Below are 23,553 nucleotides of genomic sequence, written 5' to 3'. Positions count from 1 at the left end.
AATAGATAAATGATGGAGAAGTAAGGATCTGATCTGATAAGACAGGCCAGAACATCAACAACTGACAACACTAGTTTCAGATTAATTGTTTTCTCCAAAAGCTCCTCACCTGTCTTAACACACACTTAACGGATTATCGTTACAAAATGTAAACTTGAATCCCTCAGCCCTAGAGTTGATGAAAAGACATTTTGTAAATGTATTTTTTTAGTTCTTAGGGTTGCATTTATCTAAAAATACAACTTGAAGGCCTGTGGGCCTTTTATTTATTTTCTCCACTGATTAACTTTTCATCTATAAAAGGACATGTGAGTCCTAAATATCTCTAGCCCCTTTAATATGTCAGTGCAATACAAGAGAATCGAGAGTTATACAGATGATTTGATCTAATTTATGAGAATGTAAAAGTTTCTAAATAAAGCTGCTATATGCTATAACAGCCTGTAAAGTGAAACTTGTTCTGTCATATGTTGTAGAATTATAAAGGGTGTATACCCTTGTGCTACAGACTGCTCCGAAGTGGTCAGCATTAGATTAAAAAAAAAAAACATGACAGGACATATGAGATACCAAAAGCTTTATTTTGAAAATAGTATTCATAAATACTAGATGAGAAAAACACATGCATGTATTAAAAATACAAAAAAGGCTTACAAAGAACTTTTTTTTTTTTTAACTTTCAGCACATAAGTGGCAACGTGATTGCTCTGCTATGAAAAAACAATGTACAACTGAGTCATAACATGAATGCGTCAGCAAAAGTATCCGTCCAAGACTGAGAAACATCATTCATTCCTGTTCTCCACCCAGTAGTGTGCAAATCAAGTTTTCCTGGTGTCAGGACTGAGGATGACAGATACAAACCTCACAAATCAATACAAGACTTTTATGTATTTATTCTCTACATTTAAGAGCATGTGATGTGCGTAATAGTGTTCAACTGTAGCTTCTCTCCACAGGGCAGGTAGGTCAAGGCTGTGCAGTTTATTTAACTGCATTCTCGTAATGGTTTCGTCCACATCCAGCAGCACAGTCAACTTCTGTCAGTGGACTCGGATTCATTAATTTTATGTAAGAAGATAACATTGCACAATTCTCATAATTAAAACTGGCATTTAGCTTCTGAAAGGCTGAAGTTTCAGCAACATTTAAATGTGACTTTGGGTAGTGTTATTTATGTCACCTCAAACTTCTCTTTTCCCTTTTACAAGTAAAAGGAAACAACATGGATAACTGCAGTAAAATGACAGTTTTAAGGTCTCTCATGGCCTTTAAGTTCCTAAAAACACTGAATGAAGTCGGACTAGAATAAATCAAAGTAGACTGATCCTTCAACAGAAAGAAAAATGTGAACAATTCATAAAGTAAAATGTTACCACTGACCTGCTGTACATGCAATACTGCAGGTAGTTTTATCTTTGTGTAAAAATACCAGCAGCTCTTTTGACTGTGAAAATCAGGAATGAGAAAATGGATTTACTATCTACCAGCATGCAGTAAGAAATCAGGAGTCTTGAACAGAGCTTTATTGTGTTTTCTGGAAATGTCTCTTGAGAGTGGCCACTGTCTGAAGTCAAAGAAGCATCCCATCCTATCCTTGAAGAAGGCTTTTCTGAGTGTTAAAACCGTTCTGTTGTTCCTCCCCATTTTGGGAGGGAGACCCTGTTGATAAAGATGGAAAAGAAACAATTAGAAACTGCTAGAGCTACTGTAGCAAGTTAGCCGCATCATTCATACTGATAATAAGTACGCTGTTTTGTTATTTTAACAAAAATAATAATGAACCAAAGAACAAGCACAGGTGCAGAACAATCAGGGCTCACCATAACCTCAGTGTTCCTTAGTACATTCTATTATCTCAAAGTGTCTAATGGCAATATGTGACCTAATCTGCAACATAGCAGGTTTAAAACAAAAAGGTTAAGTTGTCATACACAAGTTAATATTAGGAGTTAAACTGAAAACTTAATCTATTACACTAACTAGTAATTTAGGTAGTATATTGTTAAATAACATAGGACTTCCTGTTGACTGGTGAATGTAGCACCTAAGAATCATAACCCTGATGACATCAGGGTGATTATTTTTCAACACCACAGTTGCCCGTAATGAATTGATGTGTAGAACAAGTCCTCAAGCAGGCACACAGATGAACTGGGATTGGCTTTTACCCTGCTCACCCCAACTGCTGGTGGACACTTCACGGTTGCAGATCTCATTGGCCAGTCTCTCAAAGTACTCGGGCAGGTCAGCATACTCATCACCATAGGAGATGACTTTTATGCCCTTGTCTAGCATGTTGTCACGTAGCTTCTTGAACTCTCCGACATCCTCACGCCGCACGAGCATGAAGTGTTCCAGGTCAGACTTGTGTTTAACTGCCTCCAAGAACAGAGCCTGGAAGGTTGTGTCGTCTACTGTGCGCCCGCATCCGAGAAACACAAATGACTTGGTCTCGTACAGCTTCTGAATCTCACGCTGTTGAAATCAGCAGTAATATATGTTATTGCTTTTTATAAAAAATAACAATTAACCAAAGAACAAACACAGATTTCAGCGCTTACCATAACCTCAGTGTTCCTTAGTACATTCTGGTATCCAGCAGGGTGCAGCACAATACCACTGGGGTTGGTGTAAACACCATGGATATGCAAAACACTCAACCTCCGTTTCTCCTGAGCCCACTCCAACACCTAAACACACACACACACACACACATATATAAGCACCCACTTAACGGTCCATTGCACTCAATCCAGTTCTGACTGGACAGTGAGTAAAATCACTGAAGAGCAGTAAGAGGCCATTATCCCTGATGGAGACGAGGCATAAATACCAGAACTGAGAGGCAAGGAGATGGTCTCTCAGAAAACCTTTTAACCAATTCTTGCTAATTTTTGTTCTATTTACAAATAAAGAAAACTTACAATTAACTAGAAGAAAAATACGGACTGGACCAGTGAGATACTGTGGAGAAACTGAGAAAATGTAGTGGGGAAAAACACAGTTCCTTTTCAGCTGTTGTGTTAAACCAAAAGAAAATATCATTCAATCCATAAAACTTGACAGCAGCTGAGTAATAGTGAGAACTTTAACCTCTCTCCCCTCTCCAACGCTCTTTCTGAGCATTATCTATTTTTCTCAAAACCAGCCAACAGGGAACTTCACTAAAAGGCAGAGAGTTCAACCAAGTGTTCAGAGGACATGATACTATTCCATTAAATGTACCTTCTAATTTCTTCCTCCAGAAAATTGAGGGCTATATGTAAGTGCGTCTGGAATTTGATTTAAACATTTGGCAGTGTTTTAAAGCTCTATAAGCTGATCTTAGCCTAACATAAAGTACCTCCTTCAGTGCACACTTCAGTGACCTTTGCGCTCATTTGAAAATGCTGACTGGATGAATTGTGACAGAAAAGCTCAAGCAATACCATAACATATTCCAAGAACCGACTAACCTTCTTCTCATCTGTCAGGTCCAAAGACTCCAACTTGGTTTCCTGATGAGCTGCATAGATCTCTAGCAGGTTGTCAAAGTTGGTAGTGAGGACCAGTGCACCACTCTCCATTAACTGGAGTACTGAGCGTAATAGATGTTTCCCTGCATGTTCCATCTTACACTCTAAATCATCAAACACTTCATATAGACAGTCCTTGAAGAATGTGGATCGCACATTGCCCGTTCTCTGTAAAAGAACAAATAAAAAACACAAGAAATTAATTTGACATAACTACAGTCCTATGAAAAAGTTACTACCCCCCTCTTTTTTCTGTGGGTCTAAAAATATATTAATCAATACAAACCTCAGACAAACAACATGACCTTTTCCACTGTCCCATTATTTGTTTTACAAAAATTAAAGACTTCAAGACAGTTGCAGTTCTTCCTAGCAGTGGATGTCCCAGCACAGGACTGAGATTGAACAAGTATGGTTTGTTTGTAAGAGTTGCCAGGAGAAAGCCTCTTTTGTCTAAAAAGAAGGCATGAAGGCACTACTGAGTTTTGAAAAACTGCATCTGAATGAACCACAAAATGTCTGGAACAATGTCCTATAGACACTGGAGTTGGAGTTGTTTGGGCTTACTGGCCAGAACTATGTTTGGTGAAAACCAAACAAAGCAACAGAAACACATCATGCCCACTGTCAATCATGGTGAAGTGGGGGGGTGAAGATGATGATGACCTTGTAGTCATTAAGTCAAACATGAACTCCTCAATACCAAAGTATTCTAGAATCATATGTGAGGCCATTTGTCTGACAGCTAAAGCTTGGTTGAAATTATGTCATGCAAGAAGACAATGATCCAAAGCACCCCAGTAAATCTACAGAATAAAAGAATCAAGGTTTTGAATGCTGTTGTAGAGCAGTGCATAAGCGAATGACCAAAAACTTTAATACACTGAAGCAATGTTGTAAAGAATAATGAGCTGAGAGACTGATAAAGCCATTCGGGAAATTATTCAAGTTACTGCTGCTAAAAGTGGATATACAAGCTATTCAACCATGGGGGGTACTTGTCCAGATGCTTTTTTTCTTGTACTTCATCTTTGTTAAATACAAGCACATTGAAAACAGTTATATGTTGTTGTCTGAGGTTGTATTTGCCTAATACTAATACCCACTATGATCAGAGAATTTTTAAGTGTCTTTTACGCACAAAAACAACAATGCAAAATTTAAAGAGGGGACACTAACCTTTGCACATGAAAGTATTTTGTACAGAGCAAACAGTGTAGCACACACTGGCATACTGTGATTAAATGTAAAAGTGTTAAGTCTTGGTGACATTACTTCAGAAAATATGTTAAAAAATAACCAAGTCACCAAGTTACACATAGAGCACATGGTGCATTCCAAGAAAACAGGCCTGGCCAATTCTGTTGACCTGTGTACAACTCAGCTTCTTTTAATAACACTTTACATATTAAGAAAGTTGAAAACAAAGGTGTGTCTAACAATCAGCAGGGCAGATCTACTGTGCAAAGAGGAAGTGAAAATTTGAAGTGAAACTCGTAATACAAGTAAATAAATATAGTGATCTATTAGCAGTGATCTAGAGAAAGGAGCCAAATGTAAATTCTGAAGTATTGCTGCAATAAAAGATTAAAAGATTTACTACCTCAACTCTTGCCTTTTCATAACAAAAAAAAGTTCAGAATGTCCCACATTTGCCTTCATTGGTAAAAACTCGTAAATGGTCAAATTGTAGCAAAACTAAAACCCTTCACTATCTCATGTAAATAAAGAATGTTACTGACCTAAAATGTTGTGTGTACTGATTGACTGACTAAAACAGGCTGTAGGAAAATAATAAAGAGAAAATACAGTATGATTGTAAAGTATATTGATTCTCATTTTGACACTGTGACTGACACCACAGGGAATCTGTCCCTGAGTCCGACATTTCTCTGACTTTTTCAATTTTGTTTATTACACAAGTACCCCTGACCAAGTATGCATCAAGTGAACTTAGAAGCAGCACGATCACTACCATCAACACTGGAGAACATGTAAAGCAATGGTGTGTTATAATTCCCCCTTTGAAAAATACAGAAAAGTAGATACAATATATATATATATTTTTTATTTAGTTTAGTTAACTTATGTGTGAATGATTTTAAAAAGTAACAAGTCTTCATATTTCTAGACACATTAGGAATAAAGACTTCTGCCAAGGTATTATGCTTAATTTGGACAAAAATCTGACTACTAACTACTATGTGACCAGTGTATATGTAAAGTGGTCATATACTCCAGGCAATAAATATGGCAGAAAAATACAGAATATGCCTTTATGTTTTTTTCTTTTAACACACTTTCGATAAGACTTTATTTGGCACAGCGCTTCACAGAAAGTTCCTCAGGTGTGTTACGTGTGAGCCAGTTTTCAAAATATCTGCTCAAGTTTGGCATTAAACACTCACGACATACTGTGCATAGATCTACAAGTAGCAACTTTCGTACCACTTAAGACAGCTAATAGCTTATAGGCTGTGACTACACAGTCTTAATCCAGCCCTTACTTTGCAGAGCCTATTGTAAAAGAGAGAGAGGGAGAACAAAAAAGAGGTAGGAAGAGTTAGGCAGCTAAGAATAGCAATAGGTAGTGCTGTAGATGCTGTGACCAAGGTGATCCTAGCATAGGGAAATACTCTCCCCGCTTCCAGAGATTACAGCTCTAATGGGCTTAACAGCAGGAGTCCTTTCCACAGGAAGAACCTCATTATCCTCATCTAGCGTCTACAGCACCCATCCTGATCACTCTGTCCTTGGACTGTCACTGGACTTGTGTAATAACTAAATCACATGCCAGTAAACAACCCTGTTCTCTAAATATATATACAAAACTATAAGTTACTATAAATATTTTTTCAGAGATATATTTTTATCAAAGTGTTATGCTAGCCCTGGATTCCCCTAAGCAGACAGGCAAACAGTTGCCACCTATTGTTGTGTAATTACACACGGTGGTTAACTTGGAAAAACATTTCATTTTATACACGAGTAGCTGAAGATGACAGATCTTGATTTTTCTGTATATGGTAAGTTTCAAGTATGCAATAAGATTCAAATAGGAAAATATTTAAAAGTCTAAGACCATCACCTAAATGGCTATTAACAGATGTTCAAATAGTTTCTTCTGCTGAACCTGTGGAAAACAACTAAACAAAGTATTTCTTGACTGACTTTAAGTCAGCAATTTGTCTGATTAGCATTTTGTTTTTGCCAAGATCAATGGTGAGACAGAATTTACAACAGAATTGTTCTCTCTTAGTTTTAATGTAAGATTAACCTCATTACTGACACTGTGTAACTACAGACTTTTGTAATCCCGTTGATACACAATCACATGAAAAGTGGGTTAAACTCAGAGCCCCACTGTTATTGGTCCAGGTTTCCAACACATGCATGCAGTGTACCTGAAAGTATTCTGATACTGGGGCACATTTACATTAACAGCAGAGTTTTTAAATCACACCCTTACAACATTTAAGATCATGGTGAGAATTTCTACTTTAGTGGAGCAATAAAAACATTTGAACATCTATGAATAAATAAATGAGGTCCCATCTGTAAGAGGCATGTTGAATTAAGCTATGCAACACTGAGTCACATTTGGAGAAATTCATTTTCTAGAGCTGAAAGACAACTTCATCACCTAAGGACTGCCGATAATATGTGTTTAACCGCTGGGTTTTGTGAATGGAACTGCTACATGCTTGTGTCTTCTACTGTAACCTCCTGTACGCTTGCTGTGTGGGTTGTGCTGTACTGTAACTCCGTCTGAATGGAAAATCTGGGTGAGGGGGGGTGGCTGGTTCACATTATTCTATGCTTGTTTTTCTCCTCAGCATGCTAGATCCTGCTGTGTATGCAGCCAACAGAAGTGGGCTGGTGTCTGCACAACTGTGGATTGAAATAAACACGATGGAAAAAGCCATAAAAGCACTGTTTGTTCCCTTTGTGACAACAGGCTGAGAGCTGAAACAAAGAGTGTTTTATCAATGTCAAAGGTGCGATGAGACATGACTAACACAGGAGACAAACTGTATTAAGTTTCCCATCTGCCAGTCCTGCTCTGGAACAAATAGGTCCAATAAGAGAAGAACCGAGTTGCAGTGAAACCCAAAAATGCTGAAATTGCTCTTTAAAATTAATTGCAATTTTCAAATCACGCAGCTATACTCACAGGGGTATATATGATGTCCGCCCCACAAAATAGGTGGCAGGTCTTTTATATGATGTGGAACTGGTTGCATAATCTTTTGTGCATGGAAAGCTTTCTGCAGTTGACTACCCAGACAACCTGATAATCAAAGTTGGTAGGGCAGTTGTCCACAAAACCCAGGGTTGGTGGTTCAATGCCCAGTTCCCCCCTGATTCCTGTGGGACAATGAACCCCAAATCCCTGGCACCTCAAGGGGGCAGCCTCACAAAGAATTTCCCCAACAGGATTAATAAATTATTATTATTATTATTATTATTATTATTATTATTATTATTATTATTATTATTATTATTATTATTATTATTATTATTGGTGGTTCTTTCAAACACAAAGAAAAAAGTGGAGATATAGAATAGATAGAAATACAGAATACACAGCATGCTTCTAGCTTTTGTGGTTGATTTAATATCAATTGACTAAAAGGTTAGTGACTAAAATTCATTAGAACAAGTTCTGCGAGTAAGCATTGTGACATTAACTATAGGTCTTTAAATGAGATAAGGCTAAGATGTCTTATCTCAATCCATGGAAGTTAAAACAAAATGTCCCTGGCTGAGGAAAGGACAGTGAGCTGGCAGTCTGTCTGCCATGTGTTTGTACATGTGCACAGGGTGGTGCAGAAAGTAAAGGCAAAAAAGGCTCAGACAGTCTTACCGGGGAAAGTTTCTGAATGAGGTCATGGGCCACATGCACCAAATTCTTATCTTCCTGCATGTGCTTCTGGAAACGGCGACTCTCCTCCTCCTCAAGTAAATCAAAGTCATTGGCTGCATCAAGCAAAGCCTGGATGAGACCTTTCCAGGAGCGGAGTGCAGGGACCTGGGGAGCCACTGCAGAGCTCACTCCTGTGCCAATCACCAGGACAAGCTCTGGGGCTCGCTTGGTCTTCAGGCTGGGCAGCAGTTTCCTTTGGGGCAGGCAGAGATTGAGTGATGACGGTTCCAAAGAAGGAGCTTCCCACATCCTTCCAGCGTCATGAGGTTACAACAAACCATTTCACAAAAGCATGCAGTGTGAAACTAAAACCTACCGTTAGTCAGGACTGGCAAAAACAGCCCCCCTATTGGTAAACATGATAAGTTATGAGCAGCGTGTGCTGTTGGTCCCAAAGCAGCCCCTACGCTTACCTGGGCTTCTTTGCATTTGAGTCTGCATCCTGAGAATCAGCTGCAGGTCGCTTCTCATTTTTCACAGCTACCACAGATGCCATTCAACTCCTGTAACAACAAAACATCAACCATGTAATACCTTTGCAGGGCTCAGTTTAGTATGTCCCTAGAAAGCTATTTTACCACACACCTGGCAAGACAACATTTCTGGACAGCAGAAGTAACAAAGGTGATTAACACAAACTGGTTCGTGCCAAATTAGATACTGCTTCCTCTTCTTCTGTCATTTACAAAAATAGATAACTAGCTTAATAATTTGTAAATTGCTTCCTGGAAAAACAACAGGCTTGTCTAACACTAAGCCACATCAATACAACCTACAATCGGGCTGTTAGTTTTTTAAATGGTTTCAGACCAAGTGGCGTTTGCTTGTCATTTAAAAAAAAAATAATAATAATAGCTAAAACAAAGAATGAGACATGTGCTTTAGATGAGCATTTGTGTGTCACTCAGTCTGCTCTGTTACGTTAACCAGTTCAACACAATGACAATAAACTACTCACCTGTCGGTAAGATAATGCCCAGTGTTTGTTTCTGTTCAGTTAGAAATCAGCTTGGGAATCGGTCTGACTTGGCTTTTGACTTTTCTGATACTGTAAACTAACTTAACTCTGAACACTAGTTGTGTTTAAATGTTTAAAGCGAAGCATAACTGAACCCAACAGCCGTTAAGCTAACGCTAGTTTCTCCCTTGAAGCTAAAGCGGCTAACAGCCCGGACCCCCTCTGCTCTCCTCTCTGGTCATTCTGAAGGTAGAGTAACGTTAATTAAAGCGATACGTGTCCGTCGTTAGCCACACGTTAACCTAAAAAAACAACAAATGCTGCCACTTAATTTCCCCCAGAGTATGTTCGCCCAACAGCAGAAATGCTCTCGCCTCTCCCGGATAGCGTTAATACTGAAGCACTGTCCGATTATGTTGAAGTTTAGCAGAGTTGTTGAAGTCACCGCTTGTTGAGGTGAACGCCGGGTCTTGCGATGCCTTCAGGTGCTCCACGTAAAACTCAGCATGATCTTTATTGTCTCGTAGAGGAAATCTGTCTTGCACCATGGAAGACAAGACAAAACAGAGCAAGTGTACGTTATTTCCATCCAGAGGTGGACAGTAACTAAGCACATTTACTTGCACTTGCAGAATTTATTTAGGTTTTTCTTAAATTTCTTTTTTGTGTTATTTTTCTGTTACTTCACACTGGATGATTTTTCTCAGCAATAAGAAGGACTGCTAATTTTGAGTCTGTACCTTAATAATAATCATAATTATAATTTAAAAAAGTCCCATTTTTTAGATTCTGCATAAATCATAAATTCTGCATTGATGAAGCACAGACCTTATTTGACACAGAAATTAATATCTTGCTTTTGTACTTAAAGTGAATTTGAAGTAAAATGTTGACAGTTTGTATTATTTTTGTACTGTTCCTATGCTGAATCACCAATTTAACATGTTTCCATCCGTTCATAGTATTTATGTAACACCATTCAACGCACTCGAATAGTTTTTAGTTTTAAGTTAGAAAGTGAATATTTACAAACAGTACGTGAACACAACGTCAAAGGAGCGCAGGAGACTAGTCAGCAGGGAACCAACAATCTGCTGTACAGTACAGTATGTCTACAAGCCACAATGTATTCAACTGTAAACTGAGGTCTTTTTCTGGCACTGCCATGTTGCTTTTGCTTTCTAATTATGACAACATTAAATTTGAGTTAAATATGTAAAATTAAAAAAAACCCACAAGTCAAACTGTCTTTCTGTTTAGGGCCTCATTAATAGATATATATGTAATACAGACTCATTTTCCTTCTTTATTTAAAAGCCAAGTCTAACATAATTCAAAAGTTAAATGCAAAACAATATTAAATCAAATATTGTCACTTTAAGTCACCAACCACACTGTTGAATTTAAGTATTTATAGAAACACCCAAAACCAGACGTTATTACATATGACCTGTTGGTTTTGTCCCAGTACATATACATTTCTCTTATAGTTTATGCTAAACAGGAACACGTCAGCAGAGATTAAACAGTAAAACTGTTACTATCCTGCCATCTCCTGTTTAAAATGGAAACTACACCTTGCATTTTCTTTTGGGCAAGAGTCAAAGCCCATCATGACAACCACGCTGTCGGATCCAGGTTGCATCTTTTGGAGAATGTAACCAAAACAATTAGATTCCAAACAGTATATTTGATAAGATGATCCACAAGCATCTTGTCCTAATGAGGCCACACCACTAAATGCAAGTTAGTATTTAAAATAATGTAAAAGCATCACTCAATCACCAGACACATTTTCAATCTATGCATATTGATGTATTTGAAGATACAATCAAACACTTGAAGGCATGTCATTTGTCAACATTCAAAAAGATTTCCCTCTTAACAAATCAAATCTCACAACTGTGAGACTTGCCATAGCCTTACAAAAAGGCTGTCTGTTTGCTTGATAACAGGAGGAAAGGCATATTGGCGACCACATTTCACATCCTAAGCCGATGCTTTCTCTGAACCTGTACTTCATTTGCAAGAAAAATAAATTGCACTTAAGCTGTAGAAATTGAAAAGTTTCAATTAGATTATAACAGATTATTTAAAAGGACAAAAATCGAACATCCCTTAATCCCTTAACAAAGCAAGATTTTCTTACTTTCTGTTTTTTCCTTTAAAAATGCAGCAATTACACAAGCTTTAGTTTCTAGACCAGCAGGTAGAGTAGAACTATTTACTAGGGAACAGTAAATAACTCAAAATGATATATAGTAATGTGTGGCTGTTACTGTATAAATGCTAACTGCAGGTAAGCAGTGTTTGATCAATCATTACTCCACTGTGTACAGATGTGTTAATGATTGTTTTTTATGATTTTTGACAAGTCAGAGGAGAGGAAGTCAGCCAAACTGCAGGTGACATTTCAGAAACAACAAACAAGTTGAAAATATGGCTTTAAGTATAAACAGGACTGAGCTCTATACAGTATTCAACAGTATTCTCATATCTTCTGAAACCCTTTTATGGAGCACAATAGTAGTCAGAGTTAAAAGGAAGAAGAATATACTACTAAATACACAGCTGATCTACACAGAGATGGAGCCCTGTCTGAAGTTGGTCTTCCCTATCAGAACATTGAGAAGTGTAGCTTTCCCTTCACGAGTCTCCTTCTGAGCCTGTCTGATGATGTCGCTTAGCCTGTCCTCGTCCTCACGCCTTATAAGGTAGCCCTTACCACCGTAACCATCTGCTACTATGTGGTAATCTGCAAAAACAAGGAGAATTTTTAATTTACAAGTTAGTACTGTGATTTACAAGCGAGCACAGTATAAATGTAAACTAGCTGGTTGGATGTAATGTACACATATTTTATAAGCTGTCACAGTAGCCACGCAACAGGTTATGCAGACGATGTACCTGTAAATGCGAGGCCACATGCCACATTGCTGCCAAGGATGGGAACCTGCTCTCTAGATATCTGACTCCAACATGCATCATTTCCCACCACAGCTATAACAGGTGTCTGGGATTCAAAGAGTAATGTGCAGATTATGAAAAGAAACATAATAACATACAAAAAGAAGAAGTTACAAAAATAATACACAGTTATTTGCTGAAGCCTATGAACAACGTGGCTGCCAATGCATTTTAAAAGCTAATTTAGCATTACAACAGCAAAGATAAACAGCTTTATAATCACTTGATAATCAAAGTCTCTAAACAAAAAATTCTATTTCTAAAATTATTTCAAAATGTTGCCTTACAATAAAGCTGTAATGACTTTAAAAGAATTAAAAAACTGCACAATTATATGTTTTCTTGCTGTCTGTCCATCATAATAACATAATAACACAGGTGTTTATAGATAAGACACTGTATATTGTAACTGTGTGTCACTGATTTTACCTTGTGTCTAGTGAATGTATCAAACTCTGCAACAGTGTAGCCCAAAGAGCCATCCCCATACACTATCCACACCTAGACAATAGGCAGAAATGAAAAGCAAATAAAAAAATAGACGATCAGACAAAACACTTTCCGGCATGTGCATATCAGTATGTTACCTCAGATTCAGGCCGGCACAGTTTTGCCCCCAGGGCAAATCCTCCTCCCACTCCTAAAGTCCCAAAGGCTCCTTCAAGAACAAAGAAAAAGAAATGTTATGTCTCTGCTTGATTACCCTGAGAATGCACTGGCATAAAGAAAACATATCTTCTGATTATGAAGAAATTTTGGCAAACATAACTCTAACCTGGATCTAGCCAGCGCAAAGGCCCTCTTGGTTTCATTATGTAAGCAGCACTTCCAACAAAATCACCCCCATCTGCAACGATAATGCTGTCCTCTGCCATCAGCTCATCCACACAATGGAGGACCTTCAGAGGATTTAAGTGGTGTTCTGTTCTCTCATCAGCTTTAGCCCTGTAATAAAAAAAATACTGTTGTTTATGGAATGGAGAAATGATTTTGTAGCAGCAGAGTTGTATCTGAATTTGCATTAAAACTACATGAATTAATGAAAGTGTTTGCTGTCTCTTTTAAAGATTCAACTAAGTATAAACTAAGTAATTAAGTTTATACATAGTCAAAAACACACACACACACACACACACACACACACACACACACACACACACACACACACACACACACACCAGAAACCAGGGTGTCATCACCTCTGCTCACCTGTTTGCATTTTCTTTGGTCACATCTCCAGCTTTGAGGCTCTGAGGCCACTCCTCTGGACAGCGGTGGCCCTTTAGGCCTTTGGAGAGCCGCAATAAAAACGAACCAGCATCACCTAAAATAGACCAATGTTTAACCCCTTTAACAAATGTATCTGTTCTGTGAGTCAACAAATTGATGTTAAAAGTTTATGCTAAATGTCACACTGCTGTAACAATGAATTTCACACTTATATAGATTTAGATTGTTCAGTGTAGAGAGTGGATCCCATGATAAAATGTTTTTTTCAAAAAGGCACAGTGATACTGGGTCATGTTGGTATTTTTTTTTTACATACCCTGAATTGCTATAGTTGGTTTCCAGAACATATCTGAGTTTTTCAACAGCTGAGTCTTATCTCTGTTGACAGCAATGATCTTACTGCGTCTGCTGAGGACTCTACCGTAGCTCAACCGGAAGTCACACACTGTGCCTGCAAACACAATACACAGTGTTAACATGTCTCAAGGATTCTTGGACTTTAGCCTTTTGTTATACAAGCTACTTTGGAAAAAGAGGGGAGTTGGAGTTAAACCACTAACAAGTTAATTTCAGCTAGGAAAGGTTTTAACTTATGACACCTAGAAAGTATTAAACTATTACTAGTAGTAATAGTAGTATTAGAACTTTCATTTGTTATCCTTGTATTTTATTGTTGATTTTTTTAATAACCCAAGCTGTAATATCAATACCAGTTACAACAAAATCTAATTATAATTACAGGGGGACTATGACTGACCTGCTAATAGCACCAAATCAGCCTCCTTGAGAGCATCTCGTCTATTCTGCCTGATGTGGATGGGGCTGTCTTTACCTAGCATGCCACGGGACATGCCCCCGAGAAAGCAGGGGATGCCCAGATCCTCTAATGCCTTCCTGTAGAGCAGGAAAATACGGGAGATGAGCATTGCTATGAAACATTAAGACAACCTTTGAAATATTTGAATTGGAATACTGAAGGGAATTGTGTAATTTAGTAAGTGGATTATTTTAGCATCAACATTTCTGGTACCAACATTTAGAAACTGAGTAGTAAGTAGCAGTAGAGTGTGAGAAAAAGTACAAATAAAATATGGAAATGTAAAGAAAAAGGGGCATTGAACATTGTGCTCAACCTGATGTCATCAACTGGTGTTGGAGGAAGCGTTGCTTGGCTACCCAGAAGAATAACAGGTTTCTTGGCTCGACTCACCAGTTCTATGCACCTTTGTACCTGGTTTGTTTTGAAAGAAAAAAAATAAGCAAAACATGCAAAACTTTGCTGTGGGCTTCTTCATTATGTAGAGAATGAGAGGATTGTTTGATTGAGGTAAAATGTAATGCTACCTGTACAAATAATACACATAGCATAACATCTTCAATACCTAAACCTGTCTTACCTGATCATCTGTGGCTTGTGGGATGTCAACCTGTAGTGGAGAAACATCTCTGGTCTCCCAGGCTCCAGCAAACAGGTTCATGAGGTGGTTATTGAGGTACCTTATGGAAAGTCATCACATTAAATCATCTAACTAAACTAAAGATGGTAAATTGAAATATTTCTTTATGCATGCTCTGTATTAACAAGATTTGCTGATAACACACCATGAGACAATTTTTCCCATCAGACCTTTGGGAGGGTTCTTAACTGCAAACTCTTTGGACACCACATGGTAGGGGTAGAGCGTATCGATGGGGAACTCTATGAAAACAGGGCCAGGAGTTCCCGACTGGGCAATGGCCAGGGCCTCCCTGACTGTAGGCACTATCTCTCTGACAGTTCTGATGGAGGCACAGAACTTACACAACGGCTTGAAGAGAGACATCTGGTCAATGTCTTGCAGGGCTCCTCTGCCCTGTACCACAAACATAGTTGATTGAGAACTGAAGCTGAGAACAGTATAACATATTTAAATTTAACAATGTAATAGAAGCAGAATCCACTGATCCAAACTCAAACTGTATTTGAATTTATTCTACGTGGACATTCACATTAGTGTTCAAATTCACTCCACCTGAAGTAGTGTACCAGCAGCTCCTCCAATGAGTAGCAATGGAGATTCAGCCATCTGAGCATTCTTCACAGCTGTCACTGTGTTAGTGAGGCCTGGACCTGCAGTCACTGCTGCTACACCAACAGTGCCTGGAAAGACAATCGAAATAACTGTCAACTAGCTCTAAAAAGAAAAAGGAAAAGAAAACATGCACTACAGACTCAATACACTGATACAGTTCTATCTAAATAACTGTTGTAGTCAGTTCAACTCACAACTCATAGCTCCATCAATGATGGAACAATGATGGTACTGTCCTGGACTAGAGGCAGCAAAGCAGGCTCAAATCATAACGCTGCAACCTGGACTGGTTTAGTTGCACCAAATACATTGCACTAGGTGCAATCTTGTTGGTCAACCAGAACTGAAGAGTTCATTCAAAAATTATGTGTTGAATATCCTATTTTTATACCCAGCCTGCTTTACTGTTGACAGGTGAAGCTCACAGTATTCTTGTAACCCTTTCCAGTCTGGTGAGTATCAACAACTGTTGCTTTAAGGTCATTTTACAGAAATAGACAACAATCTAAGGAGTTCACAAAGTTTGAAGTGGCAGTGTACATATAATCCAGCCATTACCAGTGCTGTTAGTTCCACCTTTGTTTGACAAGTCATGCTCTGTGCAGCATAAAGGCCTTCTAGCAAGACACACCCTAAAAAGCTTACAACATGTCCAATTCCTTCAATCTCCATAATGTCTGCTTACATGACATGAGCTAAAAGGAGACCTCGGATCATACATTTTGACATGTCTACTGTTCTAATGCAAATCTGCACCTGAGAGTCTTGCCACAGCATCAGCAGCAAAGACAGCAGTGGCCTCGTGTCTGGTGTCCACAATGCGGATGCCCAACTTCTCACAGGCCACTAGGATAGGCGAGATGTGTCCACCAACGAGAGTGAAAACGTACTTGACCCCATGAGCACGGAGGACCTCTGCCACACTCTCGCCACCATGCCGTGGACTCTTTGTTTCAGCCTGAAGCGATTCAGAGGACAAAACAAACGTTGCATTCAGAATAATCTGTTCTGTAAACTTGGAAAAATCACTGATAAACAACTGTCAGTGTGAGTTGATGGCTCTTTTCAAGGTCTTTTTTTTTTTTTTAAACACTCTGACAGCCTTTTCACATTTCACAATAGCCCCATATGGCAGTGAGGCTTTGTGTTATCACAATAACAGCGTGAAGTCTGTGATACCCTTTGTGCAGGTAAACCACAAGGCTGGTCAAAGTATGTGTTAATGGCTGTCACAGGTTACCTTTCACCTGTGACAACCTACAAAGAACTTGAGAAGTGCAGGATCACTTGCTGCAGGTGCTCTGTCCAATCTAATGCTATTAATTATAATGCTGCTGGGGAAAGGGACAGAAGCATGTGGGAGTTACTATTAGCATGCCGAGTTGTGACAAACCTACCTTGTGAAACAACTGGTAGAGCAAGCCAAGTTTGTAGGCTGCAAACACAACCCCACACACCGCCAAGCCCGCCGAGCATCCAAGAACAGTGCCGAGGACCCCCGCTGACTCCATGCTAGGAAGTGGAGAGAACCCTTTATTCGTATGAACGCAATATAATATCCACATCTACAATGTTTACACTGAAGCAGGTCACTATTTGGGGCTAAGCTAAGACAGCGAGAAGCTGCTACAACAGCCAACATACATTCATTTTAAAAGTCGTAAATTGACCAGTACATGCACCGTAGAATTAGATCATATAAAGTTGTAGAGTAGAGGCTTCAAAGGTCATGGAGAACTCCTCTGCAAGTTGAAATGACCGACCGCTCGCTGCGCTGACATGGGGACGTCGGCGGATATGATTTAGTTACAAGTCAAGCTAGTTAGAACCCCGTAAAGAGCTTCCGGTTTTTGTGTTCACAATAAAATCGCTAGGCTCAAAGTGCACTTTATTCTAGACGGATTTCTGGCTTATCTTTCATTTGTGCTACAGCCTACATAGTCACAAACATACGTATTCTTATATTCATAAAAGTAACGAAATCTGTCAATATTATCTGCCACGAATAATTATTTTCTCCCTGTGCTCGCAAATGCCAGGCCATTATTGTGAAGGAAAAGACGAGTTCGTTTCCGCTTACCAGGCTTTGTTCATGGTGAAACAGCGTGTGGATAATAAAGTAGGTGTCTAGTGATGGACAATCCAGTGGCCCAATGAGAAGCCGGTGAGGATGTGTGAACAATTAAAAAGAATAATGAAAATTAATATCTTATCAGAATAAAAACAAACAAACAAAAAACAAGACAACTGAGAAGGTTTTTCATGTTTTAATTGTATGTTTTTTTTTAATAAGATAAGGTAGTAGAATACTTTATTTTTAAATTGTTATCATTTCAGTTTGAAGGAGATACATACCTGTCCAAAAAATAAATAAATAAATAATAAAAAACGTCACTACCTTGGTTTAATTAAGCAAATTGGTAATTGGGTAATTGGATTGGATTGGTTGGTTAATTACTGTATGGATGATTATGTTTCAGCTGGCAAGTAATTTAACCCTAACTGATGCAGTGAGTAGCTTCTTATTTCTTAAACAGTCATGTCAGAAGGCACATCCTGTTGTTGAGGAAAAGATGTTATTTTGTTTCAGAAGGGTCAAATTATTGACAAGAAAACATCTAAGGAGATTGATGAAACTACTAAAACTGGGTTAAGAACTGTCCAAGTAACCCTGTTCCAGAGTGATGGGCACATCAGGGTGAGAAGAGAGGCAGGTAAAGTGATGCATCTATCATGCCTACTGCCTACTGTACAAGCCTGTGAGGGCAGTGCTATGATCTGCAGTTCTCTCAGATCTAGGTTCAGCAACGTAATGTGTCCAAAGAACGAGGTCAGCTGACCGTATCGAATCTGTAATCAAAGTTAAAGGCAGTCCAACAAAATATTAGAGTGTGTGACTTAAAAATAAATAAATAAAATATTATAGTCAGTAAATTATAAGCTTTAAATCATTGACAATAATTGCCAGTATCAATAAAATTCCCCTTATGTGGGCGTGTGTGTTTTGGCAGAGGTTTGTGTTGATCCTGTACACTTTTCACAGCAGTGTGCAAAAGGGGAGTTTGTAAACATCAATTGTCTTTCCATGATCAGGATTTTCAGCAAACAGTATTTTGTCATCTGCTTGGTGTTCCTCAAAAACAATCATCTGAAAGTGAAGATGAAAAAAATACAAAAAATGTTAAACATTTAACACTAATTATCCAAAACAAAATACAATGCAGAGGTTAAATTTACCTCTACTATAAAGTTAAAAATGATGCAAAACCACCACTATGTTCCTACAGACGTGTACCTGATTTTCTCCACTTCTTAGCCAAGGTCCTGGGAGATAAAGAAAATGTTGGGGACCAATGGACCAATGGCGTCCCAGGTTCTGACCATTGACAAACACAGCTCCTTTACCCCAACCCTGTGGATGGATTTACTTGTATGATCGATAACATGACATAATATGATAATATGAAAGTATGAGCGTTTCATTGAACATAGAAGTGCAGAATGCATGTTAAATGATGTTTTGATCTATCACGAGGCTTTTTGTTATAGCCACCATTATGGATTCTATAAAAATAAATAGAGCTTAAAATATTAGGACAGTAGCATTACAGCAATAGTCAATTGTATTATTAGTTTACTGCAAAAGACAGTTATTTTACTCACAGGGAGTCTAATAAAAGTGTCTCTGGGAGCACCATCCACATACAATCTTGCCTGGAAAAATCCAGGAACAGAGGACGATTTGAAGTCAGACTTCCACTGACCTGAATTTATTAATCTGAAAAGAAAACAATCATTGTTATGTGGCAAAACTGAATCTGCCATTCAACTTACTTCTATCATGAAAAATGAAACTTTACCTTTTCATAAATCCTGGCTTCATATCTAAACAGAAGATGGTAAATTCTTTCAAAGGGATGTGATTCAGCAGAATGTCTCCTACAATTCCTGTAATACAATAGAAAATATGTAATGCAGACACACCAGGTGGGCTGTTTGGTTTGCTTTGTCCTATTTAGTAGACATTCCTCTGGTTGTACAGTACAGCACTTGAAATTACAGTTTCACCTTTACGCTGTTCATCCAGAGCTTTCCCATAATTTACTCTTCCACAGTTCTCTACCAGTAAGCTCAACGTCCTCTCTCCCTTCAATGTACACACAAAAGTGTTTTTTGTGAAGTTATTTAGCAAAGGAAAATAATCACAAAGACATGATGCAATATTTCAGTGAAGATGTATATGAGGCTCTGGGACCAGTGAATAGCTGGCTAACTACTGTACAGTATAGTACAGTATAAGTATGAGTATAAATGAAAAGTAAATGCACAAGGAGGTAAGGAAGAGGGTTGTTGGGAAAATTTCACACATAACTAAGAACATAAATAAAATACATTCAGTACCTTTACATCAGGGAGTGTCAGTTCATGAGTCTTGTAGTCCAAACTTCCAACATAATGTCGATCCACAAAAACCTACAGAACATTTGCAGTCATTATAATATGACAAGTATATGTGTATCCACCTTGTGTGTTTAAATCATTATAATTGTCAGTCTATGGGTGTATCTGTTTATCCTCACCAGTGCTCTGTCTCTAATGTTGTTCCTGGAGGTGAAGATTCCTCCACTGGTGATGGTGCTTTCATACAGTGTGTAGCCATAGGACTGGCCATTGCTACTGTTGACAGGGAGATTCTCCATGTTCACTGGTCTCTCTGACCTCAATGGCTGGACAAACATAATCAAACATCCTGACATATTAGAGACTACATTATGCTGAGAAACCTTTCTCAGGAGAGGAGAGGCCACAAAACACAATGTGTATGACAGATTGTTCTTAGAAAAGCAATTGCATTGACACCTTGATGTGTGACCAAACTGCAGCTTCCAGGTGCAAGACATCTGTATTGAGCATAAGCAGCAAGTTGCTGACAAATGGAGTCACTTCAGCCAACACACAGGTTGACAAAGATGTTCAGTCTGTCAGAAGTCCAACACATCTTTCATTTTGGTTTCATTCCATCACGATGGTATGGACTAGTTGATGTTTGAATACAACATTTTCCATTCTGTAGGTTATATAATCAACTGTCAAAAGAGACGAGTGCTTACCTTGTCAGTGAAGTGCAGGCTGTCCCACAGTGACAGGTGCTGCTGGATAACAACAGGGTTATATGCTCTTCTCTCCTGAGGGGAGGGCACTTCAGGAAGAGGCACATCTGTAATATAAGTTGGTAAAGACATTTAATTTAAGCTAGTTATGACAGATTCCATTACTCTATGGAAATGAAATCATCAACCACAGGGGTACATAATTTGTAAAAGTTTTGTAAAAGATATAATGTAATCAATGCAAGTGGATGCTTTATAAGGACCTTACTATGGTACTGGCTGAATAAATTCCTCAAGAGTTGATATTTTGTCGTGCAGTCTCCAGCTTCAGATAGGGGAGCGTCATAATCTGTGATGAAAGCATGTACAAAAACTGTGTAAAGCAATGCATTTGTTTAGGTGACATATATAATCATGGAATGTTTGAAACATTGTTTGCTCTGTGGTCTGTGACCTCAAACGGCATTCCCACCAACCATAACTGGTGACCAGAGGTTTGTAAGTGCCAAAGTCCATTGCTCCATTCATGAAGCCAAAGCTGGTTCCACCATGAAACATGTACAGATTAATGGAAACGCCTCTCTCCAGGATCTCTGACACTACAGGTAGCATGTCTGTCAGGGGGCAACACACGAATAATTGATTGAGCAGCAACCTCTATTATTTCACAAACATAGCGTATCCAAATACAAAAGAAAGTGTGCAGTATGCACACAAGGTATGCAGCAGTGAATGGGTTGCTATGTAAAGCTGTAATGATGTGAGCTGACCTGTCCTAGTGCAATATACCTAAACTCAACTGAACAGTGATTTCTACCCTTTAAAATACTGTTGAAAAGTGCCCCTTACCCTCAGCACGGAACACGTGGTGATGCTCTCCCCAGACGTCAAACCACCCAGACCAATACTCCATCACCATTAGAGGTTTCTGGGGCTGTGCAGAGAGAGCACATAGCCATATTAAATATGTATATTTTATTCTACCATCACTGGTTTAGCAAATAACTAATCTTTATTAAAATGCAAAATGAAATATTTTCATCACTAGCTTTTAGCTGATGCTCTTACGTAAAATTGACAATACCATTGTTAATACATGCAAACAATAATGATAATGATATCCATGTTGATATCCAAAACATGATGATGTCTATCAATGTCCATCTATTAGAATGGCTTACTTGCATATCAGCTAAGTGCTGGATCGCTCCAAATGACAGTCTCTGAAGGTTTATTGTTTTTAGAACTGAAATGATCAAGATCACATTCTTAAACATAACAAATTATCAATGGCAAAGACAATAGTAATTTTAACTGAATGGTTGATTGTTGTATGTTTATTACCACCCTCCATTCCTTCATATCTCAAGCCCTCCCAGTTGTCTGAAGTCAGAAGAAGCTCATTGATCCCCCTGGACTGAAGACACTGCATGAAAAGGTAAATGTTAAATCACAATAATGCTAAATTAACTACACTGTGGTTTAATATAATCATTTAAGGTAAAAAAAAACACAACTCACATTCCTTATAAATGGCATGTATTCATCGTCCTTGGCATAAGACCCATACTCGTTTTCAACTTGGACTGCAATAACTGGACCTCCCTCTTCAAACTAAAAAAAGGGTAATTATATGTTTTCTTTACCAATGTTAAACTATCTCTCATATTCTTTCAGGAAAGGGTGAGTTTGACTCACCATGAGAGGCTTGATAACTGAGACAAGCTTGTCAAAGTAGAGGTTGACAGCATCTGCAAATCCAGGATAAGTTGTCCTCAACCTCATGTCTTTGTCTTGTAACAACCAGCTGAAACAAATTCAAGAACAACTGTGGTGCCATAAGGCTCATACGATATACAGTTATAGTTTTAAATAATTGGCAGATGGTATTACAGAAGTGTACCTAGGCAATCCACCTAAGTCCCATTCAGCACAGATGTATGGTCCAGGACGCAGGATCACCCAGAGACCCAACTCTGCTGCTAAACTGATATAAGAGCTGAGAAAGACAGAGACATTCTGAGTTTAACAAAATGTAAGGCTGAAAATAAGGAAGCCTTACCTGAGGTCCAATTGATCCTGAAAGTTGAATGTTCCTCGATCTGGCTCATGCAGGTTCCATGGCACATATCTAAAAGAAAAGCAAGGAAATAGTTCTTCAAGCTATCCTGGGGCTTCTGATATATGCAAATATAAATTATTTAATTTCAAAGTTAACTAACTCTATAATACAACCACATTTCATCAAATTCTATTTGTATTTTCCCAGCTGCAGCAACAAATGGTGAGACTCCCGTGAATTTAAACATGGCTATCAGCAGAACCCTACGTTGTGAGAGTATTCAGGCCACAGGCCTTTAACTTCAGCAGTCGATCCTTCCAGTAGGCTCTGGGCACTCGGAAGTAATGGATGGAGCCTCCCAGAATTCGAAAGGGCTCTCCCATAAGACTGAACTGAGATGCATTGACCTTCAAGCCTTGGAAACGGCTCATTCTCCTAAGTGCAGGGTGTCTGGTGGAGAGAAACCTTATTTAAGGGATAAAAGTCCATTCTGAAATAAGTCATAAGTATTAAATAGTAAAATGCAAAGGTGTGGTATAGCTCTTGAAAGTTTGTGTTTTACAATAACAAATGATACTGTGCAGTGCAGTATGACAAATACAGGTAGAAATTACTGTTCGCTGCACTAAAAATTGTATTTTGTTTTAGTCATTTTTACAAGCTTAACAAGACATGAAAAGTCACATGCAGAATACAGAAAAAACACAG

At 38.5% G+C, this 23,553-nt stretch overlaps 3 protein-coding genes across 6 annotated transcripts; all 3 read right to left on the bottom strand.

Moving 5' to 3' along the window:
* Nucleotides 1-550: 550 nt before the first annotated feature.
* Nucleotides 551-9,879, bottom strand: fam118b (family with sequence similarity 118 member B). 2 transcript variants are annotated; one of them, XM_026372369.1, is made up of 7 exons: nt 9,404-9,879; nt 8,859-8,948; nt 8,386-8,638; nt 3,459-3,686; nt 2,565-2,693; nt 2,172-2,478; nt 551-1,662 (listed from the first exon to the last, which is right to left on the bottom strand). In XM_026372369.1, the coding sequence occupies exons 2-7, from the start codon at nt 8,939-8,941 to the stop codon at nt 1,592-1,594; spliced, it is 1,071 nt and encodes a 356-aa protein (XP_026228154.1). In that variant the 5' UTR covers nt 8,942-8,948; nt 9,404-9,879; the 3' UTR covers nt 551-1,591. The 2 variants fall into 2 exon arrangements, with proteins under 2 accessions (XP_026228154.1, XP_026228162.1); XM_026372377.1 differs by having other exon boundaries at nt 2,181-2,478.
* A 1,317-nt stretch (nt 9,880-11,196) lies between these two features.
* On the bottom strand, nt 11,197-17,479 carry ilvbl (ilvB (bacterial acetolactate synthase)-like). Of its 3 annotated transcripts, none has more exons than XM_026339525.1 (15): nt 17,317-17,479; nt 17,070-17,184; nt 16,429-16,630; nt 15,613-15,740; nt 15,203-15,453; nt 14,998-15,097; nt 14,734-14,831; nt 14,358-14,494; nt 13,917-14,051; nt 13,580-13,694; nt 13,146-13,315; nt 12,958-13,028; nt 12,800-12,871; nt 12,311-12,416; nt 11,197-12,158 (listed from the first exon to the last, which is right to left on the bottom strand). In XM_026339525.1, exons 2-15 carry the CDS (start codon nt 17,181-17,183, stop codon nt 11,980-11,982), a joined length of 1,878 nt encoding a protein of 625 aa, XP_026195310.1. In that variant the 5' UTR covers nt 17,184; nt 17,317-17,479; the 3' UTR covers nt 11,197-11,979. The 3 variants fall into 3 exon arrangements, with proteins under 3 accessions (XP_026195310.1, XP_026195301.1, XP_026195319.1); XM_026339516.1 differs by having other exon boundaries at nt 17,349-17,479; XM_026339534.1 differs by having other exon boundaries at nt 17,355-17,479.
* A 1,201-nt stretch (nt 17,480-18,680) lies between these two features.
* Nucleotides 18,681-23,276, bottom strand: LOC113173791 (beta-galactosidase-1-like protein 2). Its single transcript, XM_026377354.1, has 18 exons — nt 23,113-23,276; nt 22,846-22,914; nt 22,687-22,782; nt 22,482-22,590; nt 22,305-22,397; nt 22,128-22,209; nt 21,965-22,029; nt 21,633-21,717; nt 21,260-21,397; nt 21,052-21,132; nt 20,784-20,890; nt 20,253-20,399; nt 20,074-20,145; nt 19,741-19,819; nt 19,533-19,620; nt 19,336-19,450; nt 18,968-19,084; nt 18,681-18,820 (listed from the first exon to the last, which is right to left on the bottom strand). Exons 1-18 carry the CDS (start codon nt 23,274-23,276, stop codon nt 18,710-18,712), a joined length of 1,818 nt encoding a protein of 605 aa, XP_026233139.1. The 3' UTR covers nt 18,681-18,709.
* Nucleotides 23,277-23,553: the final 277 nt, after the last annotated feature.

This window comes from Anabas testudineus, chromosome 13 (genome assembly GCF_900324465.2).
Source record: "Anabas testudineus chromosome 13, fAnaTes1.2, whole genome shotgun sequence".
Classification (NCBI taxonomy): domain Eukaryota; kingdom Metazoa; phylum Chordata; class Actinopteri; order Anabantiformes; family Anabantidae; genus Anabas; species Anabas testudineus.
The sequence above is the reverse complement of the archived record's forward strand: the minus strand, read 5'-3'. Positions and strand labels throughout refer to the sequence as shown.